Source organism: Triturus cristatus, chromosome 12, assembly GCF_964204655.1.
Source record: "Triturus cristatus chromosome 12, aTriCri1.1, whole genome shotgun sequence".
NCBI lineage: Eukaryota > Metazoa > Chordata > Amphibia > Caudata > Salamandridae > Triturus > Triturus cristatus.
The window spans coordinates 194,966,465-194,992,883 of record NC_140595.1 but is presented as its reverse complement, the minus strand read 5'-3'; the positions used below and the strand labels follow the sequence as shown (position 1 = coordinate 194,992,883).

Below are 26,419 nucleotides of genomic sequence, written 5' to 3'. Positions count from 1 at the left end.
GAACCTCTGGAGAAGAGGGGGCGTCCGAAGACGAATCAACGACCCAACGTCGACCGGCGCTGAAGGGGGCACCCGAACGACCTTTGCCACAACGCGCGGCACGGGAGACCGGGGCTGGGTCAGAGCCGGGGCGGCTAAGGAACGGCACTGAAAAGGCGTCGACTCGACCTCCGATGAGGCAGCCGCCTGCGTGGGGGGCCTGGGGACACGCCCTGACCCCTAGCCGGCCCCTGCGGTGCTGCCAGCAGCCACTGGCGCCTGAGCGGTGTCACCTCGGCCTCAGACAAGGCCGCCGCCTGCCCAGAGGACCGAGGAGGACTCGTGGACACGCCCGAGCCCCGGCAACCTCCCGTGACACCACAGGGACCCCCACGGGGATTTGCGGCGAGGCAGAGGTGCCGTGGTCCGAAGGAGGGAACCCCGAAGTGACGCACCCCGACGGCACCACATCCTCCGATCCTGGATCCAAACCTGTCGGAGCCGCCAGCATCGCCGCAGGAGTCTCCGCACGCGGCAAGGGATCCGCAGACATCCCAGGAAGGGAAGGAGAAGAAGGAAGAGCCAACGAGGCCTGCAAGGCCACCGTGTAGGCCTCCATCTGGGCTCTGGTCGCCCCGGCGCCGGGGAACGGCAGATAGGATGGCGATGTGCGGGGCCGCACCACGCGCAGAGAACCCACGCCCCCAACAGGCCGGGGACCGGGCCTCGGGGACAAACTGCGACACTTACCAACAGGTGAGTGACGCCCTTGTGGCCTGGGAGATGGACGATGTCGGAGACGGAAGCGGGTAAATAACAGGGTAATGATTCAATTCAGGAGGAACAGAGGTGGGAATCCTAATACATGTGAAAAAAACAGTATACCTCTGACACCATAAATCAAAAATCACTTTTTTCCCAAAAGGATTTTTTAATTATCCCTGGGTTATAGTCATATATATATATTTTTTAATACACACAAAACATGAAATCCCGTCACGAAACAAGCTAGAGCAAAACCTGCTTGACTTCTTTTTTATACATCAAAATCATAAAGGTTGTAATCAAAAACATTTATAGTGCATTAACAAAACGTAAACATTTGTGCTTTTTCAAACATGGACCTTATCGTGCATAAAATCCAATTTACATCCTGGAAAATACATCAGGCGAAGAATAGTCCTACTAACTTTTGCAAATGAAAAAATACAAGGACTGATTTTACTTTTCTGTCCTCATCATTCACTACTATCTAAGCCAGAGAGAGGTCAGAATAATGTTCAGAACTCGATGATAGAGCCCTTCTCAGTGGGCTCTATTGTATCCAATTTTGGGACCTAGCTTATACTTGGCTCTTTAAGGAGCCTCTCTATTGTTAAAGCCAACGCGTTTCGACCTTCTAGATGGCGCGTCTTGATAGGAATGTCTTCATCAGGGAAAGGTATTTTCAACGAGGACTTATGTACCGTGTATATGTTCGCATCTTATAAGGTGGAGCCGGGGAAATCCTTTGTTTTTTTACGTTCACACCAAATACTGTATGCTTGTCTCTTTCCGAGCTAGGAAGGCTGTGTTCTATTCTACCGGTGGGGAAAGTCCTGTTATTTTGGCTTTCTTCAGTAGTGGCAAGCGAGTTTCCTATTCCTCGCGGGTTCCTTGGCGGGCGAAGTTGTGAACTCTAAGTTTGTTCTTTAAGCCGTCCGCGGGGGACGGCTACGGCGACGACGCCGACCTGGACATGCGTGCCGAAAGGAGTTTCATCCGGCGCTCCCGCTGGGACTTCGGCTTCATTTGCGGACACGCCTCACAGTCCGTGGAGTCGTGGTGCTCCCCCAAACACCACATACAGATGGGGTGAGGATCCGTCGCCGACATCTGGCGCGCGCAAGACGAGCACGTCTTGCAGTCCGAAGGCATTTGCACACTGTACCCAAGAAATCGCTAAGCGTAAAAATAAGGCCTGAAACAGGCCAGCACACGATCCAGGTCCGCTTTGCACGTGGAAAGAAGAAAACTGACGTCAGCACGCCTGCTGGGGCTTATGTAACCTCGCTGATGTCACGCCCGTGGAGGAGGTCGGGTGGAGTTGTGAGGTACCGGCGCGCAGAGATGCTGGGCAAGAAAGTTTTCCAGGTCCAGTATCACGCCTGGGGATAATGCTACGCTAAGGAATCTGCAGCTAGTAGTCCCTATCAGATCGTATGGTATCTCAGCTGATTGTAACTTATGTCAAAATAGTCTCCAAGACCTGAAACATGTCTTTTTTGTATGCCCTGCACTTACATTATATCGCCAAAAATAGCTGAGGCCTATGTTTACAACTGTTTTGCTACAGAGTTTTTAACTTTAAGTGTTTTTTAAAGTTGTATTAATGATACTCTGACTGAATGAAGTTTATGATGAAGTAACTTCCAAACTTTGAACCCAGTTCCTTTTGTCCACCTTGCACTTCTATCTTTTTGCTGAAAATGGATGAGGCCTATTTGTTTATAGCGGTCTATACTTTCTGCCTCAGATGCACTATAGTCACTTTATGTACAATTCACATTAAATATTCTGTGTAGTGTTCTACATTTTTCCATTGTGCTTTTTATATCCTGGATCATTTTTAATGTAATCTTAGCAGTTGGATTGTATGCTGTGGTGGTTTTAATGCACTTTAAGGAACTTATTGCATATTTGCTTATTTTGCTTCTGCTTCTTTGAAAATATGTACTTTGGCTAACGTTTTATGTGGATCTCTTCGGAGTTCCGTAACATAAATAAAATAAACTTGAAACTTGACAAATTCCCAATAACAACTGAATATACACGTGGAACAATGAATGAATGAGCCCTGAAGAAGTTCTCAGAGAATGAAATGCATTGGCTGGTTTTGGCTACAATCAAATTATTTAATGAAGACTTAATAAAGAACAACTCCTGCTTAGGACATTCTAGAATACATTGGATGTGAATAAATGTGAACAACTGTGCAACATGGAGTAATTACACACATGGAGATTTAGAATATTGGACAATTGCACTACAAATTTATACAGTGTGTTGAGTTAACGTTATTTCACAAGAGAGTTAGTAACTCTGTTCTGATTCTTGAAGTGATCCTAAACATATATGATACATATCATCACACAAGTCTGGGAAAGAAAGGGACTCTACTATTGAAATTTAAAGAAGAGAAAGTTACTTAAGCTGTCAAAAACTAAAGACCGCTAAAAGCATCAAGTTCTGACAGAATCCACAAGATGTCTTCCATGCTAACACATATACGGCCCCTATCCTGAAGATAGTGTTTAATGCAACTCGAAAATATGCATAAGTTCCCACTCTTTGAGAATTGCCCCCATAATCCCAATCTACAAAAATGTTTCTCATGTGGACTCTGGAAACTATCTCCCAATCCCTCTGTTGGACAGGGCAGGAACACTTTAGAGTAAAATGCTCCTTAACTATATCCAAGATTGGGCTCAAAGCAACAAGATTTTGTCCAACTCTCAAGCCGACTTTAGGACAGGAGTAGGGACTCTTGACCAAAATAATGAGACTTTATTTACCATTCAAAAAAACGGGTGATGCTCAAAAAATCCACTCTGGTCATGGTCTTTGTAGACTTAAAAACAGTATTTGATTCAGTCAACAGAACCCTTTCTGGTCCCTATTGAGGGATCCAGAATTACCAGAACATCGTCTTGCAGCCTTTTATTGCCTCTACTGGAAGAACACAGCCATGGCCAGATAAAGGCCTAAATGGGAACATATGCCTGATGTTCAGATTCAAAGTGGCCAGGCAAGGATGTGTACCTGCAACAACCTGATTCAATTTATTCATAAATGATGTGTGGAATATTTCTCATTGAGCTGAACTTGCACGTGGGAGGAGAGAAAAATACATTACTTCTATTTGCAGGCGAAGCTGTTTTCTAGGCTCAAAATGAACTGTTAATGCTTTGGCCATTCAGAGGCTTAAAATCTTATTGCAGATACAAAAATATCACAATTATAACTTTTGCTCCTGCTTTGATTGTATTTTTTTGCATTTCCGTCTGTATTTATCCCTATTTATTGTTGTCTAATTTTATCAGTATTTATCCATATTTATTTTGGGGGTGTGTGAAAAAATAAATATGAAACTAGTATATTTAAACATTTTAAAAAATTGATAAATGTGCACGCATGCTTGAATGCCTGGTTTCAACAATAGGGAAATTCAGAGATGATAAATTAATGCACTAATATGAAAGCATGCACATTTTCGCATATACCTTGGAGATATATACTGCTGTGTCAGCCTCTTTACTAAAAATTATTTTTTTAAACCCCGTACTTGTCAATCCACACAGCTAACTGTCTGGCAGTCAGGACTGATAGCATTTAGATTCACTCAAAAAGCAACCCAATTTTGGTTTTTATCCACATTTAAAAATAAATACAGAAACGGAAATTAATGGTGTTCTGTCTACATGTATCTGTAAAAATCAGTAAAAACAGAAAACAGGGAGCCCCAATTATAAGAAAGAAGACCTAATTTATGGTTTTGTACTAAAAAATGATCTTGAAGTCTACATTCCAAATTATTGGTGTAGCCATGGACCATGTCAATAGTTTCGACTCCCTGGGAATGTGTATTAACAACAAATTGTCATGTGCAGAACAACGGTCTATCATGAGCCAAAACTCGGGTGCTGTCTTATACTTTAGGAACAAGTATGGAGGAAGACTGATAGAACCTACTCTTCAAGCCTACAAAATGAAGTGATGGTTACCACTATGCACTGTGCTGACCTGTGGCCTGTGACCAGAGCTGCAAATAATCAAGAATTGCTTCTTGCTTACCTCAGCCTGAGCTGGGCTTACATAGCATTTACTCAATAATTAATCTAAAACCGGTTTCATACTGATTATGGTTCTGGACAAATCATTTCATGGAAATTTACTCAACAACATTCCTCGATGTTTGGACTAACAACGACCTTCTAAAACTACAATGGTCTAACCACATCTGCAATACTTTAAAAAAACACAAAAAACCCACAGGATACAATGATGTCTGGGCGAACCCAACAAATAGAGCCGGCCTTGCAAATATTAAAATATCTTACTGGGAGCAGATCCTTATAAAACACCAGAAAAACTCAGGGAGTCTGTGAATGCAGCACCTAGGTATTATGGTTCTGAGCACTTGTTAAAGATATATGGACTGCATATATCAGGCGATAAAGAGGAATCTTTATATACAATTTAGATTAAGACTATTACCAGTCCTAGCCAAAAAAGTGGTCCAACAATAAGAATAGCTCAGGGCTTTTTAACTGTGAGATAGGAGGCCAAGATACTCTGATGCACCTTATGCTTTTATGTATTAAAACTTTATCAATAAGAAAACGGCACCTCTGTCCACTTGTCAAAAAGCATAAAACAAGGTTATGAAGTGAGGTCATAGCTCTGTACTACCAGAAAGATTCTGATATCATCTTTCTGTCTGTTGCCTCCTACATTGTCATACTGTTAAATATACACATGGTGGACCCAGTAACTCTCAAAATCTTTGGTCTATATATATAAAAAGATTCCAGAATGGTTCTGTTGGGAAGATGTATTAACACCAAAAAAAGATTTAGCAAAACAACTTTTCTGATAAGGTGTCTAAGACCCTCCCTTAGACAGGTTATGTAGTGACTTGCAACAACACACTACTTAACCAAAAACAAAACTATATATAAGAATTTTCACAAAACATTATATAGAAGGGTGTTCCACAAGGAGAGATCTGTGCAGTGCTCATGAGAATGAGGTTACAACAAAAAACAAATGTACAACATAGATTGCATCACTTAGGGCATGTGAACAGGTATATGCAAAGTTGACAAACAGGACATACATCTTAATATGCTTTTATCTATTTACTTTACACTCAGGTCATGTTGTCGCACGACTCCTACAATGTTTCTAGTATCATCAAAACCATTAAAAATGTTACCTTTTCCACTGATGGCAGTTGGCCACTCTCCAAAACAGTTTTTTCATTTGTTTTTTCAGTGCTCGAAACTGGAAGTACAATAAGTGGCACACCAATTTCAGCCTTTCCATCTGCCTCTTCTAAACCATGTTTTCGGGATCCAGATTGAGGACTGAAGGTCCTGACAACTTCCATGGCCTTCAGTCGGTCTGCTCGTTCCTTTTCAGCCTTCTCCTTCTCCAGACGTTCCTTCTCAGCACGTTCCCTCTCTTGTCTTTCAAGTTTCTCCCTCTCTCGGTCCCTACGACCCTTCCGCACAGAAGTAGCCTGGCGTTCAGGAATTTGATCCTCTACTTCTTGCTGGATGTCTTCTGGAGTGGATGGGTGATAGTGATTCCCATGAACTCGGTCCCAAAAGGTCAGAATGTTGAGGACCTCCTTTTGGGAGTTCTCGTAACGATTGAACCTCTGCATAAGTTGCTTCTCACTGTCACTCATGACTTCCTTCTCAGTTTCTTCGTGTCCTCCAGATGACACAGCAGCCTGGGAAGAATCTGCCAGAAGGCTCCCAGGTAATTTGCTTCTTTTCCTCTTGTTTGTGTCATCTGTGTCGACTGACACAGGTGCTGCACGTTCCGATACAGAGCCTCTTCTCTCTTGTGAGGAGTCTATCCTGGCACTTATATTTCCACCCTGTGAAAGCGGGAATAAAAGGAAGAGGAGCAGGTTCTTTAGAGTTAAGTAATTTAGCAAATGATGCATGCTCTTCTTAAGTTATTTCAATATTTAGATAGCACAACATGCCATAATGATAAAGTTTGAGTACCAAATATATTTCTATTCAAATCAAAATTAATCCAAGTTAAATATGATGCCAAAGGAAATTAGAAGAAACAAAAAGGGAAGAATAGCTAATATGATAGATGACTGAGAAATGGAACATCGCTGACACGAGAAAACAACCTGGAATTAAAACCAATTCTCCAATTGCTTTTTGTATCCTAGGATGGGGTATGTGTGTTTTACTTAGTTTGGACGATTAAATAAATTTGTCAACGGAACAAAACATTTTCTTAGGGAAACCAAGCAAATTGTGTGCATTGAAAATACTGCTTGAAAGAACACACATCATTACTAACCACTCACAGTAGTCAAATTAATGTTACATTTTTCAGTGGGACAACTACTTCTAATATGATTTACATTATAACATTGAGAAGAGAGAGCTCTGCTGGGATAGGGCAAGGCTTTTGAGTGAAGTGCATGTTATGAATACTATACCAGCATTGATTCAGAGACTAAAAGCATTTTACCCGTTTTCTTGGCAAACGACCTTTACAACGCGGTCGTTACACCGCGGTATATTTACATTGCGGTCATTACAAAGCAAGTTGTTACAACGACTTGCGCTGGATGGTGCTATACTCTAAGGAATAGTATGATTTACTATTCCAACACCTTCCCTACTGTTACGTAGGCTGGAGTTGGAATAGTAAATCATACTATTCCTAAGTCCAGCGCCCTCCAGCGCAAGTCGTTGTAACGACTTGCATTGTAATTACTGCGATGTAACGTACTGCGGTCTAATGACCACGTTGTAACATCACATATTCCGCTTTCTTCCTTAACGTTTGACCTAAAAGTATCAAATTAAACCATGAGAACAGCATATGGTTCAGTGTACCTACTTAACACTGGCATTGTCAACATGCACTTACATTTCTGATTTACAATTTATGACATTTCAAACGTGTTTGTAAATTGCTGATTTTGTTTTTATTAGTTTTGTTAAATAGACAAAAAAATTGACAAAATATAGGCAATAGAACCGTTAGTGGTTGGAACAGCAGATTCAACATGATAAAATGTTACTAGAAAGGAGGACCATATGCTTTTTAGAGTTCATCCAAAGTCTCTGCATGTTCCACTCCTACCAAATACTCTCCTAACTTCCACGAACCTCTAAGCCAGAGTAACACCAAGGTTAAAATTTGGTTAAGGTAGCGCGCGGCGAGGCAAGATGGCCGCTACGTGAAGAGCTCCGCTCGGTCGAGCCGGCTCGAAGATAAAGGGATCTTCGTCTGACAGCGCAACTCCGCAGAACCTGCAGATTTCGATGTCAGAAGTGGCAGAGCGCACCATGGCAAGTTTTCAGACCGGAATGTGGTCTTTTCGTCATTTTATATGCTGAATTCTGTTCTCCTCAGATAGCGGCCGCCATTTTGTTTTTATTCCTTTGCAGCTGTTCCTCTGACGCGTGCTTCCAGCAACTCACATTTCAACGCTTTTCATCGCTGTGTTGTGTTGAGAAGTGTCACTTCTTTACCTCACGGAGTGACGGTTTTGCGCTACACTACTTCCCAACTCTGTTCAATTTATATTACTACTGTTCCTCCTGCTGTCTTCAATTGCTTTCATTTGCAATTCATCTGCTGTGCTATTTTCAACATGGACTCCACACATTCAAATAAACCTCATGGAAGCACTTCAGGTGGTCGAAAGGATACTAATGCCTCTTCTGTCAAACGTACCAAAAAAGATCCACCTTCTCCATCTAAATCACCGTTGCCTCTTACGCTCGAGGACATCATGGAGGAGCTACGTCTTATCCGTCCCTTTATGACAGACACTGTTGCCACACTTCAGAGATTGGATGATAAATGGTCTAGCCTGGATACAAGACTTTCTGATGTAGAGCAAAGGATCAGTGATGCTCAAGATGTCGTTGCCAGAGTTGACACACTCACCAAGGAAGTCAGCCAGCTTCAAAGGGTTACGGAGGATTTCGAAAATTGTAACAGGCGCAACAACCTTCGCATATATGGTATTCCAGAGGGTTCTGAAGGGTCTGATATGATTCAATTCTTGAAAACTCAAGTTCTCCAAATTGTTGGCCTCCCAAAATCTTCGGACTTCAACATACAACGTGCTCATTGCTTTGGGCCAATAACTACATCTCCTACATCTAAACCTAGAGGTATCATTGCCTATTTCCTCCTATACTCAGAACTTATGACGATTCTCCAAGCTGCTAAGCAACATAAGCAGATGATTTGGTCTGGGCATAAAGTCTTTTCATTCAAGATGTTTCTAAACCTACTGCTTCTCGTCGGAAAGAATTTTTGGACCTTAGACCTGCATTGCGATCCATGAATGCACGCTATGGTTTAATCCATCCTTGTTTTTTCAAAGTGACCTATAAAGACAGAGCATTTAGTTTTGAAGATCCTGCAGACCTACGGAAATTCATTCATACTCACAAAGGAGAACTCATGGAACTGAGCAAACCCTAACTGTTATATTAATGTCTTATTATTGAGTCCTGTTTTTATTTTACTTTAATATGTAGAGTATTGCTCTCATGTTTCCTTTGTTCATCTCCTCTTATGTTTTGCAGGTCACCCCCATGTGGTGTTGTTGTCAAAGGTCACCTTTCGTATCATTCTGGTGTTTATATTGTGCATTCCATCCCGCTGCTGTTTCCTTTTTCTAGATGTTTGGTAAGTTCCCTTCACTTGTTCTATTTGTTTGCCTTTAGTCTTGGATTCTCATTTCCATAGTTTTTTTTCGTGTTATATGGTGACCTGTTCTCTTTGGTGTCTCTTCTTAGCGCGGTTGCCTTGCTCTTCGTTGCCCCCCTCCCACATTAATGTTTTTTGTTCAATTGTCCTTCGTGGCTAAAGCCCCTTTGGCTTTTGCCATCCTCCTTTTGATGTTTTCTTCTGGGGGAATCTGTTCTCCCTACCCTCTTCTTCACTCTTTTCTCTCCCTTTTTTTCTTCTTTCCTTCCCTTCTATCCCTTGCTCCCTTCCTTTTTATCCCTCTCACCTCTACTTTTTTGGCAACATTTACACTATCTATTCCACTCTACATTTTCCTCTTTCCCATTTCTGCTTATGATACTCCACTGTGTTCCAAATCTATCTCCGTCTCCACTTCTGTGGTGGTCATATGCTTTAGCCTCCTCAAATCAGGTTCTCCCTCTTCATTTAAATTTATCCGACCTCTCTTTTCTTTTTTTCTCTCTTTTCCCATTCTGCTTTGAATTCTCTACTTTCTTTTGCTTACTCTCACTTTACTTCTAGAGATGAACGGTCTTCGTATCATTTCTTGGAATATTAAAGGTATTCGAAACCCTGTTAAAAAGCAACGTGTTTTATCTCACTTGGCGAGACTGAAATGTCATGTTGCATTGCTACAAGAAACTCACCTTAATTCATAAGATTTGTCTTCACTATGTAAACAATGGGTTGGGGAGGCCTTTGCTGTCCGGCAGTGAACATCAAAAATGGTGTTATCATTCTGTTTCATAAATCGTTGTCTGTTCAGTTACATAATGAGCTTCATGATAATTGTGGTAGGTGGTTGTTTAGGTCTCGCCTGACCCAGCGCATGCGCTGGTCTGGCGAGACTTATTGAGAGGGCTCCAAAAAGTGCTACCAGGCCAGCCTAGAGCTACAGTGCAGGTGCGCGGGCGCGCGCACCGCGCTTTACCGCGATTACTTTAACTTTCGCGGCCTCAAGGCCACTTTGATGTTTGTTCGTGATCACGATAGCGATCACTTTCCCGGCCGCACGGCCGCTTTGCATAGACAATAGGTCTCGCTTTTGGGACCTTATAAGTATTTAGTTATGCAACTGTTGCATGGCTAAACACTTATAAGGTCCTAAAGGCGAGATCTATTGGATATGCCAATGCTTGTTTTAGATGTTACTGTTAATAATACTAAATGTTCCTTCTGCAATGTTTATGCCCCTAATGGAAAAGATTTAACCTTCTGGATTGACTTATCCATGCTTCTTTCGTCTCATGCGACTGATGATTTAATTGTGGGTGGTTATTGTAACTAACTTATGGATCCCTTTCTAGATCGTAAATCATTCACCAGATATGTCCCTAATAAGATGCAAAAGTCCTTTCTTAAAACCATCTCTTCTAGATGTCTCATAGATTCATGGAGACTTTCACACCCTGACACTTTAGAATTTTCCTTTTTTTCTCCAGTACACGCATCACACTCCCGTATTGACTATATTTTTCTTACCCAACATACCCTCCAATTTATGACTAACTCAGAAATAGGCTCTATTCTTATATCCGACCACGCCCCTGTTATAATAGACATGGATTATCCCTCTCCTACTCCCACCTCTCGGCGCTGGCGCTTTAATAACTCTCTCCTTCTAGACGCATGATTTACTGAACAATTTCCACTTTACATAGAGGAATTCTTCAAACACAATCTTCATTCTACCTCCCAATTTCATTTTATTTGGGATGCTTTCAAGGCTGCAGCCAGAGGATTTATTATTGACTGTGTATCCCGCAAGAGGAAAAAAGCCCTATCACAGTCCTCTCAAATTCTTAAACAAATTAAAGACCTAGAGCATCTTTACTTCACCAAGAATTCCTCAGACATACTCTCCTCTCTCATTAAGGCGAAAATGCAATATAACTAACACTCTTGGGACTCCGCATGTAATAAGCTTCTCAAATTTCATGCCAAAATGTACGGGGGACACAATAAGGCGGGCAAATCTCTTGCTAATTATCTCAAAATTAAAAAACAAAAATCCAAAATAATAACCATTATTGATTCACAAGGAAATCATCAGTTTACTGATGACAAAATCCTTGACTGTTTTGTTCAATATTATTCTTCCCTTTATACTCCGGAATCCGTTCCCTCTCCTGCACAACTCGACTCTTTCTTTCAGTCTATTCCTAGATCTTCTGATTGCTTTACTGATCTTTCTTCTCTAGATGTTCCTATCTCAGAAAAGGAAATACTTAATGCTATTACTCTTCTACCTAAAGACAAAGCACCAGTCCCGGATGGCTTTATGGTTCGTTTCTATCTCCACTTTAAGGATCTTCTATTACCACATTTACTTTCATTGATTAATCACTTTCTCGCCCAGGGAGAATCCAAAGGTTCCTTTACAGAGGCAATGTTATGTCTAATCCCTAAAAAAGATAAGGATCCCTCCCTTTGTAAAGATTATCGACCTATTTCCTTAATTAACACTGGCTGTAAAATGTATGCTAACATATTGGCTTCTCGCATTAATAAAGTCATTCCTAACCTTACTAATATTTATCAATCTGGGTTTGTTAAAGGCAGGTCCATTACTGATAATTCGAGAACCCTCCTCAACATCATTCACCTTGCCTCAAAGATGGACTCCCCAGTCGCTGCTATTACATTGGATGCTGAGAAAGCATTCAACAGAGTTAGATGGGATTTCATGTTTGGTGCGTTGAGGTGGCATGGCTTTAGCCCTTCCATTATTCAATATATTCAATTATTATTCTCTGTTCCCTCTACCTCTATCTGGGTTAATGGCTCTCAATCTCACTATTTCTCTCTGCATAGAGGCACCAGACAAGGTTGCCCTCTCTCCCTTCTTCTTTTTATTCTTGCGTTAGAACCCTTCTTAGAAAAAAATTGCCGTTCACCATCATATACTGGCTTCACATTTCAGAATATTGATATTAAGTTTACTGCTTATGCAGACGATATTTTACTCTATATCTCTAATCTGTCCACTTCTTTACCTTCACTCTTCTCCTTGTTACAAGAATATTCCCTGGTTTCTGGTTACAAACTTAATATAGATAAATCTGAGGTTCTACTCATTAACAGATTTTGCCTTCCTCACACGTTTCATGGCTCTGGCTTTGAATGGAATTCTGGCAATATTAAATGCTTAGGCATTCTCTATGCTAATACTATTAGAGAAACCATTAATCTTTATCAGAAAGAAATACTTATAAAGCTCTCTTCTCTTGTTGATAATTGCTCTCCCCTTTTCCTATCCTGGTGGGGGAGGCTAGCAACAATCAAGATGATGATTCTCCCCATTGTTAATTTTTATCTTTCAATGCTTCCAGTTTCCCTTCCACTCTACTTTTTTAAAACAATAAACCGCATCTTCACAACATTCCTATGGAATAAACGCAAAGCCAGAATCTCTCTCTCTCGTCTTCAACAACCCAAAGATTTAGGTGGTGTCAACTTCCCCAACCTCACTCGATTCCATTCTGCTTTTACTTTAAAACAAATTTGGCCTTTTCTATCTGATTCGTCTGATCCTCCCTTAACAGCCTGGAGCTCAATAGAACTTGCGCAACTTTCGCCTTTCTCATTTCTTACGGCCACTTGCTTAGCTCAACCTCCGCAGCGTTTTCTCACTCCCATCTTTAAACACTCCAAAGCACTTGCTCTCTCAGTGTTTTGCTCCTCCCTCTCACAGTCAGAGTTTCACTCCTTAACTCCAATTTGGTATAATAAATCTTTAAAGATTAATCACAGAGCGCTTTTTTTGGAAAGAATGGATTGACAAAGGTATCATCTACTTAAGGACAATTCCTTGAGAGACGTTTCCAATATTCATGCCTCTTTTCACCTCTCCAATACATATTCTTCCCAGTATCCCTTGCTTAAAAATTCCTTAGCTTCCATTATCTCTCAAAATGCTTCCCTGCCCACCACAGACGCAGCCCTTTCCCCTTTACCAGACTTTTCTATTCCCCTCAAAGCTGCTGCCATCTACAAATTACTTTCCCGTCCCTTCGCTGATAGACCCAAATCTAAACTTGAACTCTCATGGGAAAAGGATTTAGTGAAAGAATTTTCCCTTCAGGTTTCGAATTCCTTATGGTCTAAGTTACACACTGTTTCCCGTTCTGCCAGTACCACGCAGACTTTATACTGTTTTTACAATAGACTTTTTTTATACCCCTTATGATTTACATAATTTTAAATTAACTGACTCCAAAAAGTGCTGGTCTTGCTCTTATGCTGATAGTGATTCTTTTTCATATGTTCTTTCACTGCCCGTTGGTTAAATCCCTGTGGTCTCGTATTTGGTCAAAATTAAACGAAATATTAGCTACTGACCACTCCTTTGAGATTGTCCATATCTTTCTGGGTGGTGCTTCACCTATATGGAATGTTCAATGTAATGTACGCAAATTTACAGGATTTGTATATAGCCATTTCCTTACAGATAATCACAACCAATTGGAAAAATACTTCAAAGATTTCATATAATGCCTGGTGGAACCTATTATGCCATCATCATAGGCTTGATCGTGCTTTTGCTACCACCGTTCCTCTTTTGATCAAAAAAGCTTTGTTATGGTTGCCTTTAACTAATTTTCTCTCTAGAAATGTTCCTTGAATTACATAGTTGTTTATACAATTATTAGTTTATGTTAATTATATGATATTTACTCTGTATATTGATTGCCTTTCTCCCCTCCTTTCCTCCCCCTTTTTCCTTTTCTTTCTCTTGCTCCTCCCTCCCCACTAAAAAAATACCTTTAAAAGCTTTTTCCCCAAGTATATTTCCTATTTCCTTTATGGCATTCTTTAAATTTTGTAAGAATTCAGATTTTCTTGCTTTGTCTCACTGCCTGATGATTCTCTTTTTGTATTGATGTTTTACTTGGATTATCATATTCAATAAAGCTTTTTAAACAAAAAAAATGTGGTTAATATACGCCCCAGAGAACAGCCTTGCCTGTGGGTCTCGAGGACACTATTTCCTGGCATGGTATGTTCTTTCGCGATGATTACTCATACAGATTAACTTCGGGGAGACCTCCGACGATTCTCAGGGATTTATGGCATTTTACTTCTCTAAACTCTTATTAAGAAGGACAACAATGGTTCCCTTATCTTAATGAATGCAATAGACTTATGGGCTATGCAACAAAAGACTTTCTCCATGGCAAGCCAGTGCCACAATTTCTGATTTGAAGTCGATAATTTATAATTGGTGATTTAACTTTGGCAATTTAGAAGCTAGCGCTCGTTTCAATAGCAAAGAATCATTGAAAGGAACTTTTCTCACTTTTGGTGGCAGTGAAATAGTCCAGCTAAGGGAAGGTCCAGGAATATGGCCTCTTCTTGTGTTCAAAGGAAAGCAATGCTTAATACTGTATACATATTTTATAACTGTTCCTCCCAAAATTCATTTGAGCAACCTCTGAAAATGTGGACAATGGGTGCCATATTTGAAATACCCTTTTCAAGAGCTATTTAGTATGCATGGGCCGTCGTCCCTTCCCTGCTCCATTCTGCAGTTTTAACAGGCATTTATTCGCTGGGTCAGGTAGGGAGGAAAAGCAAATACTGGCAGCTCTCCTCTCCGTTATGATTCTCCACCCAGAGTGCGTGAGAGAGTTTTACAATTTACCTTCATATTATTTCCATTTTAATATTAGTTTTACCAATGCCGTATGAGCCTTACTGTGGACTGAGCTGTCATCCCTTTGCTACAGTTGTGCGCTGCTTTAGCTGCCACTTTATCACTGTGTAACAAAGGAGCTAAGACATGGAAGTCTGTCTCAAGCCAGATATAATATATATAATAGTGGTAAGAGTAATCTTTTGCAGATTCTCTTTTATTTATTTTTAAACTTGCTGCATTCTTGAATTATTTTAAGCGCTGCATACAATAGAAAGCTGTTCTGTGGCAGTAGTTGAACAAAACAGAAACAAGCATTGGCAAAGTCAATAGGTCTCGAATACATGAGGTCTTTGCTTTGTGAAACAAGTTACCTACCTTCGGTAATGCCTTATCTTCTACTATCTAGTCTCAGATTTCTTACCTTTGAATATCCACAGGCATCAGATTGCATACCAAAGATTTTCGAGCAGTACCCCTGCACGCCAGTAGGTGCCATCGTTCCACTCCGTGTCGCCTGCCCGTAAGTGCTGTGTGTGGTACCTAAATAGGCTCCCTTCCGGTGTGCTGACATCAATTACTTTGGTGACTTTCCAAGCATGGACCAACATGAGAACTGCCAATGGTGTGGAAAAACTAAGGCTCAGAGAAGGATGTCCCTTACACTGCAATTGGCTCGCAACGCAGGGAGGATCAGTCCGTAAGGAATCTGCTGCTAGATAGAGTCTAATCAGGTAAGACATTACCAAAGGTAAGATACGTGTTCATTTGGTAGAGACTTCTAGATGCAGATTCCTTCCTTTAGAATAGATACCCAAGCAATGCCTTCCCCGGGGGGTGGGTCTGCAAAGCCAATTTAAAACTAAAAAGTTCTGTAGGACCGAACGAATGAAGTGCCCGTCGCGACAGACCTGACTATCCAGGCAGTAGTGTTTGGTAAATGTGTGCCAAGATGCCCATGTTGCTGCCAGGCAAATATCCAGGGTAGGAACTTATCGGGCTAACACAGTTGTCGCAGCCTTAGCTCCCCTTAACTGAGCATGCAAACCCTAAGGGGCTGTGCTTAGCAGATCTTGATGCAGAGTAATATCCATCTTGTGAACATTGTAGAAAGCTTTAAAAAAATGATATAGTTATTCCCTCTTCCACCTAAACACGTCCTGAATCTAGAATCCACCATACAGGAGGGTAATGACAGGATTCAAAGGCTTGAGATCATACCCAATTAAGAAGGAAGACTTCCTGGATTTCGCGGTGGCTTTTGCTTTGGGCTCTTTGCTCGACCCTCTCCCTCTGCCTATTTCTCTGCTGCCTTTTCCGATAAAATTATTGGAAAGACATATTGTAGGAAACCCACCTCTCTATATGGTGCACCACAATAGGGTAGACCTTAATGGTTTACAGAGGAAAAAGTAAATAATACTAATGCTCTATTTTGTGGTAGTGTGGGCGAGCACTTAGGCTTATCAGAGGGTAGTGCTAAGCATTTGTTGAACTCACAGAGGCAATAAATGGAAAACATACTCAATAATGAAGTCAAGACCGATTTATAAAAAGTAGCAAGTCTTTTTATATACATTTTGAACCAAGAACTTGAGTTACAGGTAAGCATGTAATACGTTTTAGGAATAAGCAAGGTAAGTACAAGTAATATATAGTTAAGTACAATTACGCACAATGTTATCCTATGGAGAAAGAATGCAATAAATCACAGTGCAGCAGGACTTAGGGGTTCACCTTGTAGTATTTGAATGTTAGGGCGCCAGGGTCCAAAGTTCTACCAGCAGTTTTTCGGGAGCGTCCAGGATTCAGCAAGGAGTAGGGGGCTGGGAGAGTAAGTATCTGGCGCTACGAAGATGGGGGGCCACCTAAAACCAGGCTGTACAGGGGGACGTATAGGCAAGTCCGGGGCACCCAAAAGAGTGCAGAGGTCGCAAGGGCCTGGGGGCCATGGAAGCACAAAGGTTTTGGAGATTCCCTGGCTGGTGGGGTTGGATTCAGAGCAAACAGGTGATCCAAGCTCTGGTGAGAAAGTGCACCTCGCAGTCAGGGGTAAACATTTCAGAGGGGCTGGTGCCGGACGGTAGGACCACTCAGCGAGTGGGTCTTAGGGCTGATGATGTCCCTCAATGGGTGCTTAGTCCTCAGGCAATTGGAGTTCGGCTTGGACTCTTGTAGTCGGTCTTGGGTTGCAGGGCTTACGGGTCTACGTGGTTGGTGCTGCTCAGTTCTGGATGATCCTGGTGCCTCCAAACTTTGTCAGGAGGGAGAGTTGATCTTTTTGAGCTTCAGTACCTTCGCTGGGGGAGTTGCTGCATCGGTGGTGCCAGGGAACTGCAAGTCGTACGTTTGGACTCAGCGATATCAATGCCTGCGATGCAGGGGGGTAGCTCCTCTACACAAGGGAGTTCTTAGGCAATTTGGCGAAGTACTGAGGGCCCCTAGGGTTTGTGGGTGTCTCTGCAGTAGGATGATTCAGGGATCCACAATTTTTTTTACATTTTTTTTTAATTGAAAACCATATATAGTACAATACAATAAATCCAGCTGTATATCATACAAATTTCATCAAGAACAATTACACACATATTAATAATTAATAAATAGCGTATATTGATCAATACCTGATAGTGCCCAACCAGTTCTTTAACAAAAAAGGAGATAACCCACCCAGCAACTTTTTTTCTTTTTAAATATCAGCATTATTTATATTCACTCTTCAACACGAGAAAATGGATTCAGATAGTGACTTCAAGGAACATAATCAAAATAATTTTGCCCAAGTCTGTTGGAATTTCTTAAGTCCCCCTACTCGCAAAGCATAATTTCGTTCACTATTCTTTACATACACCATTTTCTGAATCCATTCTATTTGAGAAGGAATTAAATCCGATCGCCATTTTTGAAGTAAAAGAGATCTGGTGACGGCCATACCAATATAAAGTATTTTACTCCACTTCTGCACTACCTGCAGATCAGGATCATAGCCCCACAATATTATACGGTCATTCCAGATAATTGAAATTCCGCATTCTATTGAGAAAAACTCAAAAATATCACTCCAAAACTTCTGAATCAATGGACACTGTAATATTATATGAGTCCAATTTGCGAATGGGTGGATATGACAGCGGAAACAATGACCCGAATGACTAGGATAAACCTTAGCGATAAAGGAAGGAGTTCTATACAATAACCATTTACTGAAATAAAGCATCCTTCTCCAGTTAGAGCCTCTCAGTGAGCTAAAGTTTAAGCTGTTGATTGTAGTCCAGATATTAACTGTAAGTTCTTGATTTTCATATTTACCCCACTTTGTGATTGCCTTAGTCCCCAAATCTGACCCTTTAATTCTAGCTAGTGTTTTTTTCCACTCCCCAGGTTTTCTAAAATAAATTATCTCCCAACAGATCAAAAACTATTTGTTTATGAGTCAGAATATGGAACAAATCAAGATTTTCGGGAAATTTATTAAGAGCAATATATGACCCTAAAAGGAGAAAATCTCCAGGAATTATTTGAAACATTTCTTTGACACTGATCCATTTATTGTCCCGAACAAAATCGGAGAGCCTCGAAAACCCAGCTTTCGACCAGATTTGAGAGAGAATAGCTGGATCTTTAATACCTGCTGAAACAAAAAGTTCAGCAGTGGGAGTTCTATCATTAATAAGTGGGATAGAATAACATCTAAAAAAGGCCTGATATTTATAAAAAACCCAGTGTAGACACTTATATCTAACTAATTTTGGAGAACGAAATATTGCTAAAGGGTGGTGGATCTGGTTGTCTTTAAGCATAAAATTCATAAAGAAGTTAATAAAAAAACCCGACTGTAAACCTTGCTTAAATCTAGACATGTATTGTGCAAAATACGCAAAATAATATTCTTTGAGATAGGGGAGGGCTAGACTGCCATCTTCCACCTTTTCATATAAAGTGCTGAGTGCAATTCTGGGAATTTTCTTATGCCATAGAAACGCTGTAAACATAGACTCTATTTTTGTAAAAAAGGAATTTGATAATACGCAGGGAATTGTAGAAAATAGGAAACTAAACAGTGGAAGCACTGACATTTTGATCAAGGCTACCCTTCCAAAGATGGAGAGCGGAAGAGAATCCCAGCGGAGAAATAAGTCCTGAACTTTTTGTAATAATGGGAAAAAATTCAGATCATACAGATCTGAAACAAATGGTGAAAAAAAAAACCCTAAATACCGCTTAGGATTCAGATTAAAACAAGAAGAGATATCGGGATGTAAAATCTCCGGTGTACAACCACTCAAAATTAGCTCAGTTTTTCTTTTATTGATTTTATAGCTGCCAAAAGACTCATATAAGTCAAACATCTGAAAAACTTTGGCCTGCGATTCCTCTTCAGGTTTTATTAAAAGCAAAATATCGTCGGCATATAATTTGATTTTAGCCATAGACGGAAGCGGAGGACTAATATGCCGATTCTTTCTGATCGCAATCGCAAAAAGCTCAATAAAAAAAGCAAATAACACCGGAGAAAGCGGGCAGGCTTGTCTAGTTCCCCTTTTTACTTTTACCTGACCGACCTGTGAAGAATTAATAATGATGTTGGCCGCGGCATTCTTATATAAATTTGCCACCAAATCTATAATCTTGGACGGGATTCCAAACTTTGTTAAAATACAAAATAACGTCTTCCATATAACCAAGTCAAAAGCCTTTTCGGCATCCAAAAATAAAACTAATGTTTGAATCTTTCGAGTTTCAAAATAATCCAGTACTTCCACTAAAAAATGCGTATTAGTTCCCAGTTGCCTTCCTGCAATAAAACCATTTTGACCAGGATGAATTAAATGCGACGCACACCCATTTAAACGATTAGCTAAGAGTTTCGTAATTAGTTTATAGTCCGTATTTAAAAGAGTTATCGGGTGGTAAGAATTAGGATCCTCACCACTTTTCCCTTTTTAAAAAAAACTAACTACATTCCCTTCTCTAAAAGTTTGTGGTATAGATCCTCCATCCAGAATTGAATTAGCCAGAGTAAGAAAAAAATCCAAAATCTCGCTAACAAATGTTTAAAAAAACTCTGAAGGGAGGCCATCTGGACCACAGGCTTTACCATTCGGAAGGTTCTTAATAGCTTCCCCTAGCTCTTCTCTTGTAAACGGCCTCACCATCTTGCTACTTCCTAAGTCTGTTAAAATGGGTACTTCATTTTCTTGAAGAAACGCTTCCAACAATGGCTTGTTAATGGTTTGTTCATAAGAACAATTGTTACTTACCTGTAAACAGGTGGTTCTCCAGTATTGGTGTCTTTCATAGATTCACATGCTTGAATATTCCCCGTCGTCGGAGTGGGAGTCCCACGGTAAATAATATAGCAATATATACAGTCATAATATATATATATATATATATACATATACATAAGTAATCATATAAAAACAGAGATATAAGTAAGTGATAACATCAAGAATGTCCCTATATGAAATCTCCATAGAGATACATAGAAAGAGAAAAAAGACATTCGCAGTCTATCTCTGTCATTATGTTAGTCCAAACTACGGCCAATCAGGCGCCAGCTCCTCTCTAGAACCTTCTCCTCAGAGCTCCTCACCTCAGATTTTCGTAGCACCAAAGTGACTTTAGAGTGTATGAGGAGAAGAGAGCCTCTGAAGGGAGGAGGGAGGGTCGCATGTGAATCTATGAAAGACACCAATACTGGAGAACCACCTGTTTACAGGTAAGTAACAATTGTTCTTCTCCAGTATTGGGGTGTCTTTCATAGATTCACATGCTTGAATATAGAATAGCCAGCAGTAACAATTATCATTGTTTCCATAGTCATAACAGCACTAAACAGTTGTACTGCCAATCAATATCCTTATATATATGATATTACTGAATATCTATATAAGTGTAAATAAACCATTATTTCAACGGTACATGGAAGCAATATGGAGGAGGGAAGGAAGAGGCTCACCTTATTTAAAAAGATTGCGAAGCACTGCCTGCCCAACTGCGGCATCCTCCTCGTTTAAAGTTGCCAAGCAGTAGTGTCTTGTAAACGTATGTCTGCTTGACCACGTAGCTGCTCTGCAGATCTGATGTAAAGGCACTCCAGCAAATAATGCGGTTGAAGAAGACATCGCTCTAGTGGAGTGAGCCATCAATGGTGACTGCAATGGCTTGTTTGCCTTTTGATGGCAGAAGACGATGGCTGCTGAAACCCAACGTGCAATAGTTGGTTTTGCAACTGGACGTCCCTTGTGATAGCGTCCATAAGCTATGAAGAGTTGATCAGTTTTCCGTAAAGAAGCTGTTTTGCTGATGTAGAACTTTAAACATCGTTTCACATCCAGGGAATGTAATCTCTGCTCCGCAGGAGTTTGAGGATTAGCAAAGAAGGTTTTCAAAATCACTGGTTCGTTAATATGAAAGTCTGAAGGTACCTTCGGCAAAAAAGTTGGATTTGTATGCAACACTACAGAATCTGGTTTGAACTGTAGGAAAGGCGGATTTATGGTAAATGCATGAATGTCACTGACGCAACGTGAAGACGTTAGTGCCAGAAGAAGAGCCACCTTCCATGTTAGATACTTCAACTCGACCTTGTGAATAGGTTCAAACGGTGGCCTCATTAGTTGTGCCAATACGATGTTTAGATGCCACAACGGAGGTGGGCGTCTAACAGGAGGAAATTTACGAAATAACCCTTTGAAGAATTGTTGGATAATCCTTGAAGAACAAAGGGACGTCGAACCATCTTGACGGAAACGGGAAATTGCCGCCAGAAAAACCCTCAAGGTTGCATGAGACAATCCGGAGTTAGCTAAATGCAAGAAGAAAGGTAGCAATTGTTGTGGCGTGGAGTGAAACGGGTGAACTCCATTAGCTGCACACCAGTGGCAGAATCTTTTCCACTTTAATTTGTACGTTTTAACCGTAGAAGGAGCCCTCGCCTGAGCCAAGATGTCTCTACAGTCCTGTGGGATGTCTAAATGGGCAAATTCACAGTGCTCAGGTTCCAAGCTGATAAGCTCAGTGAGGAGGGATTCGGATGACAAATTTTCCCCTTGCTCATTGTAAGTAGATCTGTACGAGGATGTAGAAGGATTGGTTCGCATTGAGACATTAGGAGTAACTCTGAGAACCATGCTTGCCGAGGCCAACGGGGGGCTATTAGAAGTAGATGGCAAGGTTGCCTCCGCATCTTCCACAGGACACGAGGTATGAGTGGGATTGGAGGAAAAGCGTAGGCAAACAGATTGTACCAGTTCATCAAAAGGGCATTGCCCCGTGATCCTTGGTGGGGATGCCAGCTTGCATAGTCTCGGCATTTGCGGTTCTCTGGTGTGGCAAAGAGATCCAGCTGTGGACGACCCCATCGTCGAAATATCATCTCTAGAGTTGGCTGATGTAACTCCCATTCATGGGTCGAGGAGGAGGACCTGCTCAGGGAATCCGCTAGGATATTGGATACCCCCTGTGAGAAGTTGGCCTGATGTATGATGTCACTAGTTCTAGTGTACACCTTATATCAGTCCAAACAACCCTTATGGTGATTGGTTGTAAAGTCAACCTTATAGACCAGCTATCCTAGTGGTAGCATGGACAAGATCAGTCTTAGGCTAAACTCTGAATGGCATGTGAAGCCAGCTGTGATACCATATATAATCCCTTGAATACCAAATGAAAGGACACCACAACAGATATATATATAAATTAAAGTGTATTTATTCTAGTCAAACCCTCAGCACTCTTTATGAGATTAGAGGTAAGTACAACACATTAAGTCACACAGGTAAGTAATACAGTTAGGCCCTAGGGGCCACGCAAACCATATACTAAAGAAGTGGTATAAGGACCACTGTCACGGAAATAGGATAGGCCTAGGCCTAGGGAATCGCTGGGGCTACACTACACTAGCAACAGTTAGGAAGTGGGAGGCCCACGGGATTCAGGTGCAGAGTGGAAACACTCACACGTAAAAGTCGATAGACTCGGAAACTAGACCCTAGGATAGTCACTACCCTTGTGAGCACCGAAGTACCCAAGTTACCTAGCCCACAGGCTGCGGGTGCATAGGTGTGAACTTGCGTCGGGTTTCGTCGTGGACTTCTATGGATGCCTGAAGGAAAGTTGCTGACAGGCAGTCAGTGAAGAGTGTCCGGTGGATCCCAAGGCTGGGATCAAGAAGAGAGGAGACCTGCAAGCAGAAGGGACAGAGTCAAGGTCACTAGCCAGTGACCACGTGGAACCAGGAAGGAACCAGGCGATGTCGTGAAGATTGCAGGTGAAGCTTGTCGCTGCAGCCACGAGGACCAGGGAACGTCGAGGACGACCAGGACCAGGAGGCGAGCTGTCCCACGAAGGCTCTTGTTGTCGGCGGCGTCGAAGTTGGACTAGGATTCACCAAGCCTTGGCAAGCGGAACCCACGAAGAACGGAGGGCTTGCTTCTGGTGCAGACCAGGAAGGTCTGGGGTGCTTCTCTTTTTCAAAGAAGCAGGAGCCAGTCTGGAGGAGCCAAACCAGCGCTGAAGATTACGGGATGCGTCGTCACAAAGGCCACTAGCCAGCGGGCAAGCAACCGGACAGACGCGGCAAGCAGGAAAATGCAGAAGGGCCCCACGCAGGACTCGTGGAGTGTGGGGGGCTGGTCTTCGGTGCAGATGGTGCTTGGGGGTGGGGCTTCTCAATCCCCGGTGCACAACTTCGAGGGTGCCTCAGAAGCTGCGCTTGAAGATACTCGCCACTTTTCCCAGGTAGCCGGTCCCATGTCTCTCGTCGCCTCCACGGATCTCAGCTCGGCTGTGGATGTGGATCAGGGTCGGAGAAGTCTGGAAGTCAAGGCTCTGGTCGGGCTCTGCAGTCGGTCCCTCGTAGAACTTTAGCAAAGCAAAGGGTAGTCTCTTGATGGTGCCTGTTTGCACAGGGTAGCCACTCCTTGGCCACATGGGAGATTCTTCAGTCTTCTTCTTTCTTCGAATGTCGAAGGTCCAGAGTTTCTGTTCAAGTTGCAGGTTCAGGATAATCTAAAGTCTTGAGGGTCAACTCCCACTCTTATACTAATCTGGGGGGCTGGGATACCTGCTAGGTCACGCCTTATGGGTGGGACCTGGGAGGGGGTGGTTACACCCACTTCCCTTTGTCCAGTTTCGCGCCAGAGCTGGGGCTGGAGTGCCCCAGCGCCGGTTTGAACTGGACTATGCAAGGAACACCTTGTGTGCCCCAGGCATGTCTCATTCCTTTCAGCCCACCCTGCCCCAATACACTAAAGGCTGTCTGGGGAGGTGCTAGCACCTCCCCAAGCAGGAAACCTATTGTCCAGGCCTCCCTGGCTGGGATAACTCCCAGCAGCAGGAGGTCAGACTTGTGTCGTGGCAGCAGCATCCATTTTGTGATGCTGAGGCTTTGGTCAGAGGCTAACAGTAAAGTATGATTTCAACATGTCTTTCCCTCTAGAAGGGGGGAATAATATCCTCATGTCCAGAAATGGTATGGGGGTATTATTCCACAGTGTTAGACACCTTACACGACATGTTTCGATAAAGCCAAACCATAGTTACCATAACCGTTTAAGATTATAAGGCACTTTAAGAGTATATGGTAGGCTATATCACAGAACAGCTATAAGGACATGGTTCCGAAAGCTGCAGACAGGCTCAGCTCATGCTAGAGCACCATCTCACATGTTACCAAGCACTCTGCCTCCAGGATTGTTAAGGCCTGCCATAGGAGTGGCTGATAGGTACACATGTGTCTATATGTAAGTTAGGTATAGGAATACTACACCTACGCAAGGGGTGATTACACGACCTTGCCCCAGCTGAGTGATCAGCCAGTTGTGTCAAAATGGAAGGCCAGGCCAGGGGTGGCATAATACATGCTGCAGCCCCTGGTAGGCCTAGGGTACACCTATGCCCTGGGTACCTAGGGTACACTGTACAGGGGCCAATAAGGTGATCCTATCCAAATGGGTTATGCACCTAAAGTACATAGTATCAATTTAGAGAGAGAACAGCAGGGCTGTGGGTCTGATTAGCAGGCCCACAGCCACATCTAAGTCGAAAACCAGTAAAGCAAAAGCAAAAAGTGGGGGTGAACATAGAAAGCAGACCCTACTCTCCTACAGACGGGACTTTCGTCGACGGGATCTTCGTCGACGGAACCATCGTCGACGGGACCTTCGTCGACGGAGTCGTCGTCGCCGGAGTCGTCGTCGACAAAAATGACGACGAGGTCTTCGTCGACGGGACAATCGACGACGTAATCGTCGACGAGGACGATTTCACAACCTTCGACGACGGCGATGTCAATGTCGACGAGATTTTTTCCTTCTTCGTCGACGACGACGATGCAATAGGTAATATAGATGATACAGTCTTGATGGTACTGATTATCATCGTCGACGCCGACAACGTCGACGGAACCGTCGACGACGATGTTGATGCTGTCGTCGTCGTCAGAATCACCGTCGACGAGCAGGAAATTGCGGATTTCGTCGTCGGAAACTTCGTCGACGATGAAGCCAGTTTTTTCCCTGAAAACTGGGAAGTGGAAGCCTCAGCAGCCTGAGAACTATGTCTCGTGGGCGACAAAGCAGTAGTCAAGGAAGAAGAAGTGGCAGATGTCATAGTCAAAGACATTTTCTTCTTTTTCAGAAAAGGAGAAGGTAAATCTTGTATACTACTGCGCTTAGAGGCTGTGTGGGAACGGCCAGAATTAAGGCTTTCTACTTCAGAAACCACTTCATCTTTATCCTTAAGTCTCTGGAGCCACAACAAGAGACGGCCTTCCCTGTCTTTCAGAGTTTTTGTAGAAAAAGTTCTACAGAACTTACATTTAGCCACTTCATGGTCTGGGTAAAGACAGTAAATACACTTACTGTGTGGATCTTCTGAGAATAAACGTAGCTTTCCACAAGAAGAACAAGGTCTAAACAAAGACTTCTTACTTGAAGACATGCTGAAGAGAACAAAACTGAGCAGAGCTCCAGGAGACTCCCTTTCACACGACGTGCGGTAGAAAATCTGAGGTGAGGAGCTCTGAGGAGAAGGTTCTAGAGAGGAGCTGGCGCCTGATTGGCCGTAGTTTGTGCTAGCATAATGACAGAGATAGACTGCGAATGTCTTTTTTCTCTTTCCATGTATCTCTATGGAGATTTCATATAGGGACATTCTTGATGTTATCACTTACTTATATCTCTGTTTTTATATGATTACTTATGTATATGTATATATATATATATATATATATATATATATATATATTATGACTGTATATATTGCTATATTATTTACCGT

The 26,419-nt window shown here is 42.1% G+C and overlaps 1 protein-coding gene and 1 long non-coding RNA gene across 2 annotated transcripts in view; one reads left to right on the top strand and one right to left on the bottom strand.

Moving 5' to 3' along the window:
- HYDIN (HYDIN axonemal central pair apparatus protein) overlaps positions 1 to 26,419 on the bottom strand; it is a 2,467,744-nt gene that overhangs the window by 959,242 nt on the left and 1,482,083 nt on the right. Inside the window, exon 46 of the mRNA XM_085640020.1 lies at positions 5,957 to 6,628. Coding sequence (XP_085496146.1) covers positions 5,957 to 6,628 — 672 coding nt within the window. The remainder of the gene's footprint in view (positions 1 to 5,956; positions 6,629 to 26,419) is intronic.
- Positions 1 to 26,419, top strand: part of LOC146773041 (uncharacterized) — a 335,031-nt gene that overhangs the window by 215,704 nt on the left and 92,908 nt on the right. The window contains exon 2 of the long non-coding RNA XR_014972401.1: positions 9,333 to 9,435. This is a non-coding gene — a long non-coding RNA (uncharacterized LOC146773041). The remainder of the gene's footprint in view (positions 1 to 9,332; positions 9,436 to 26,419) is intronic.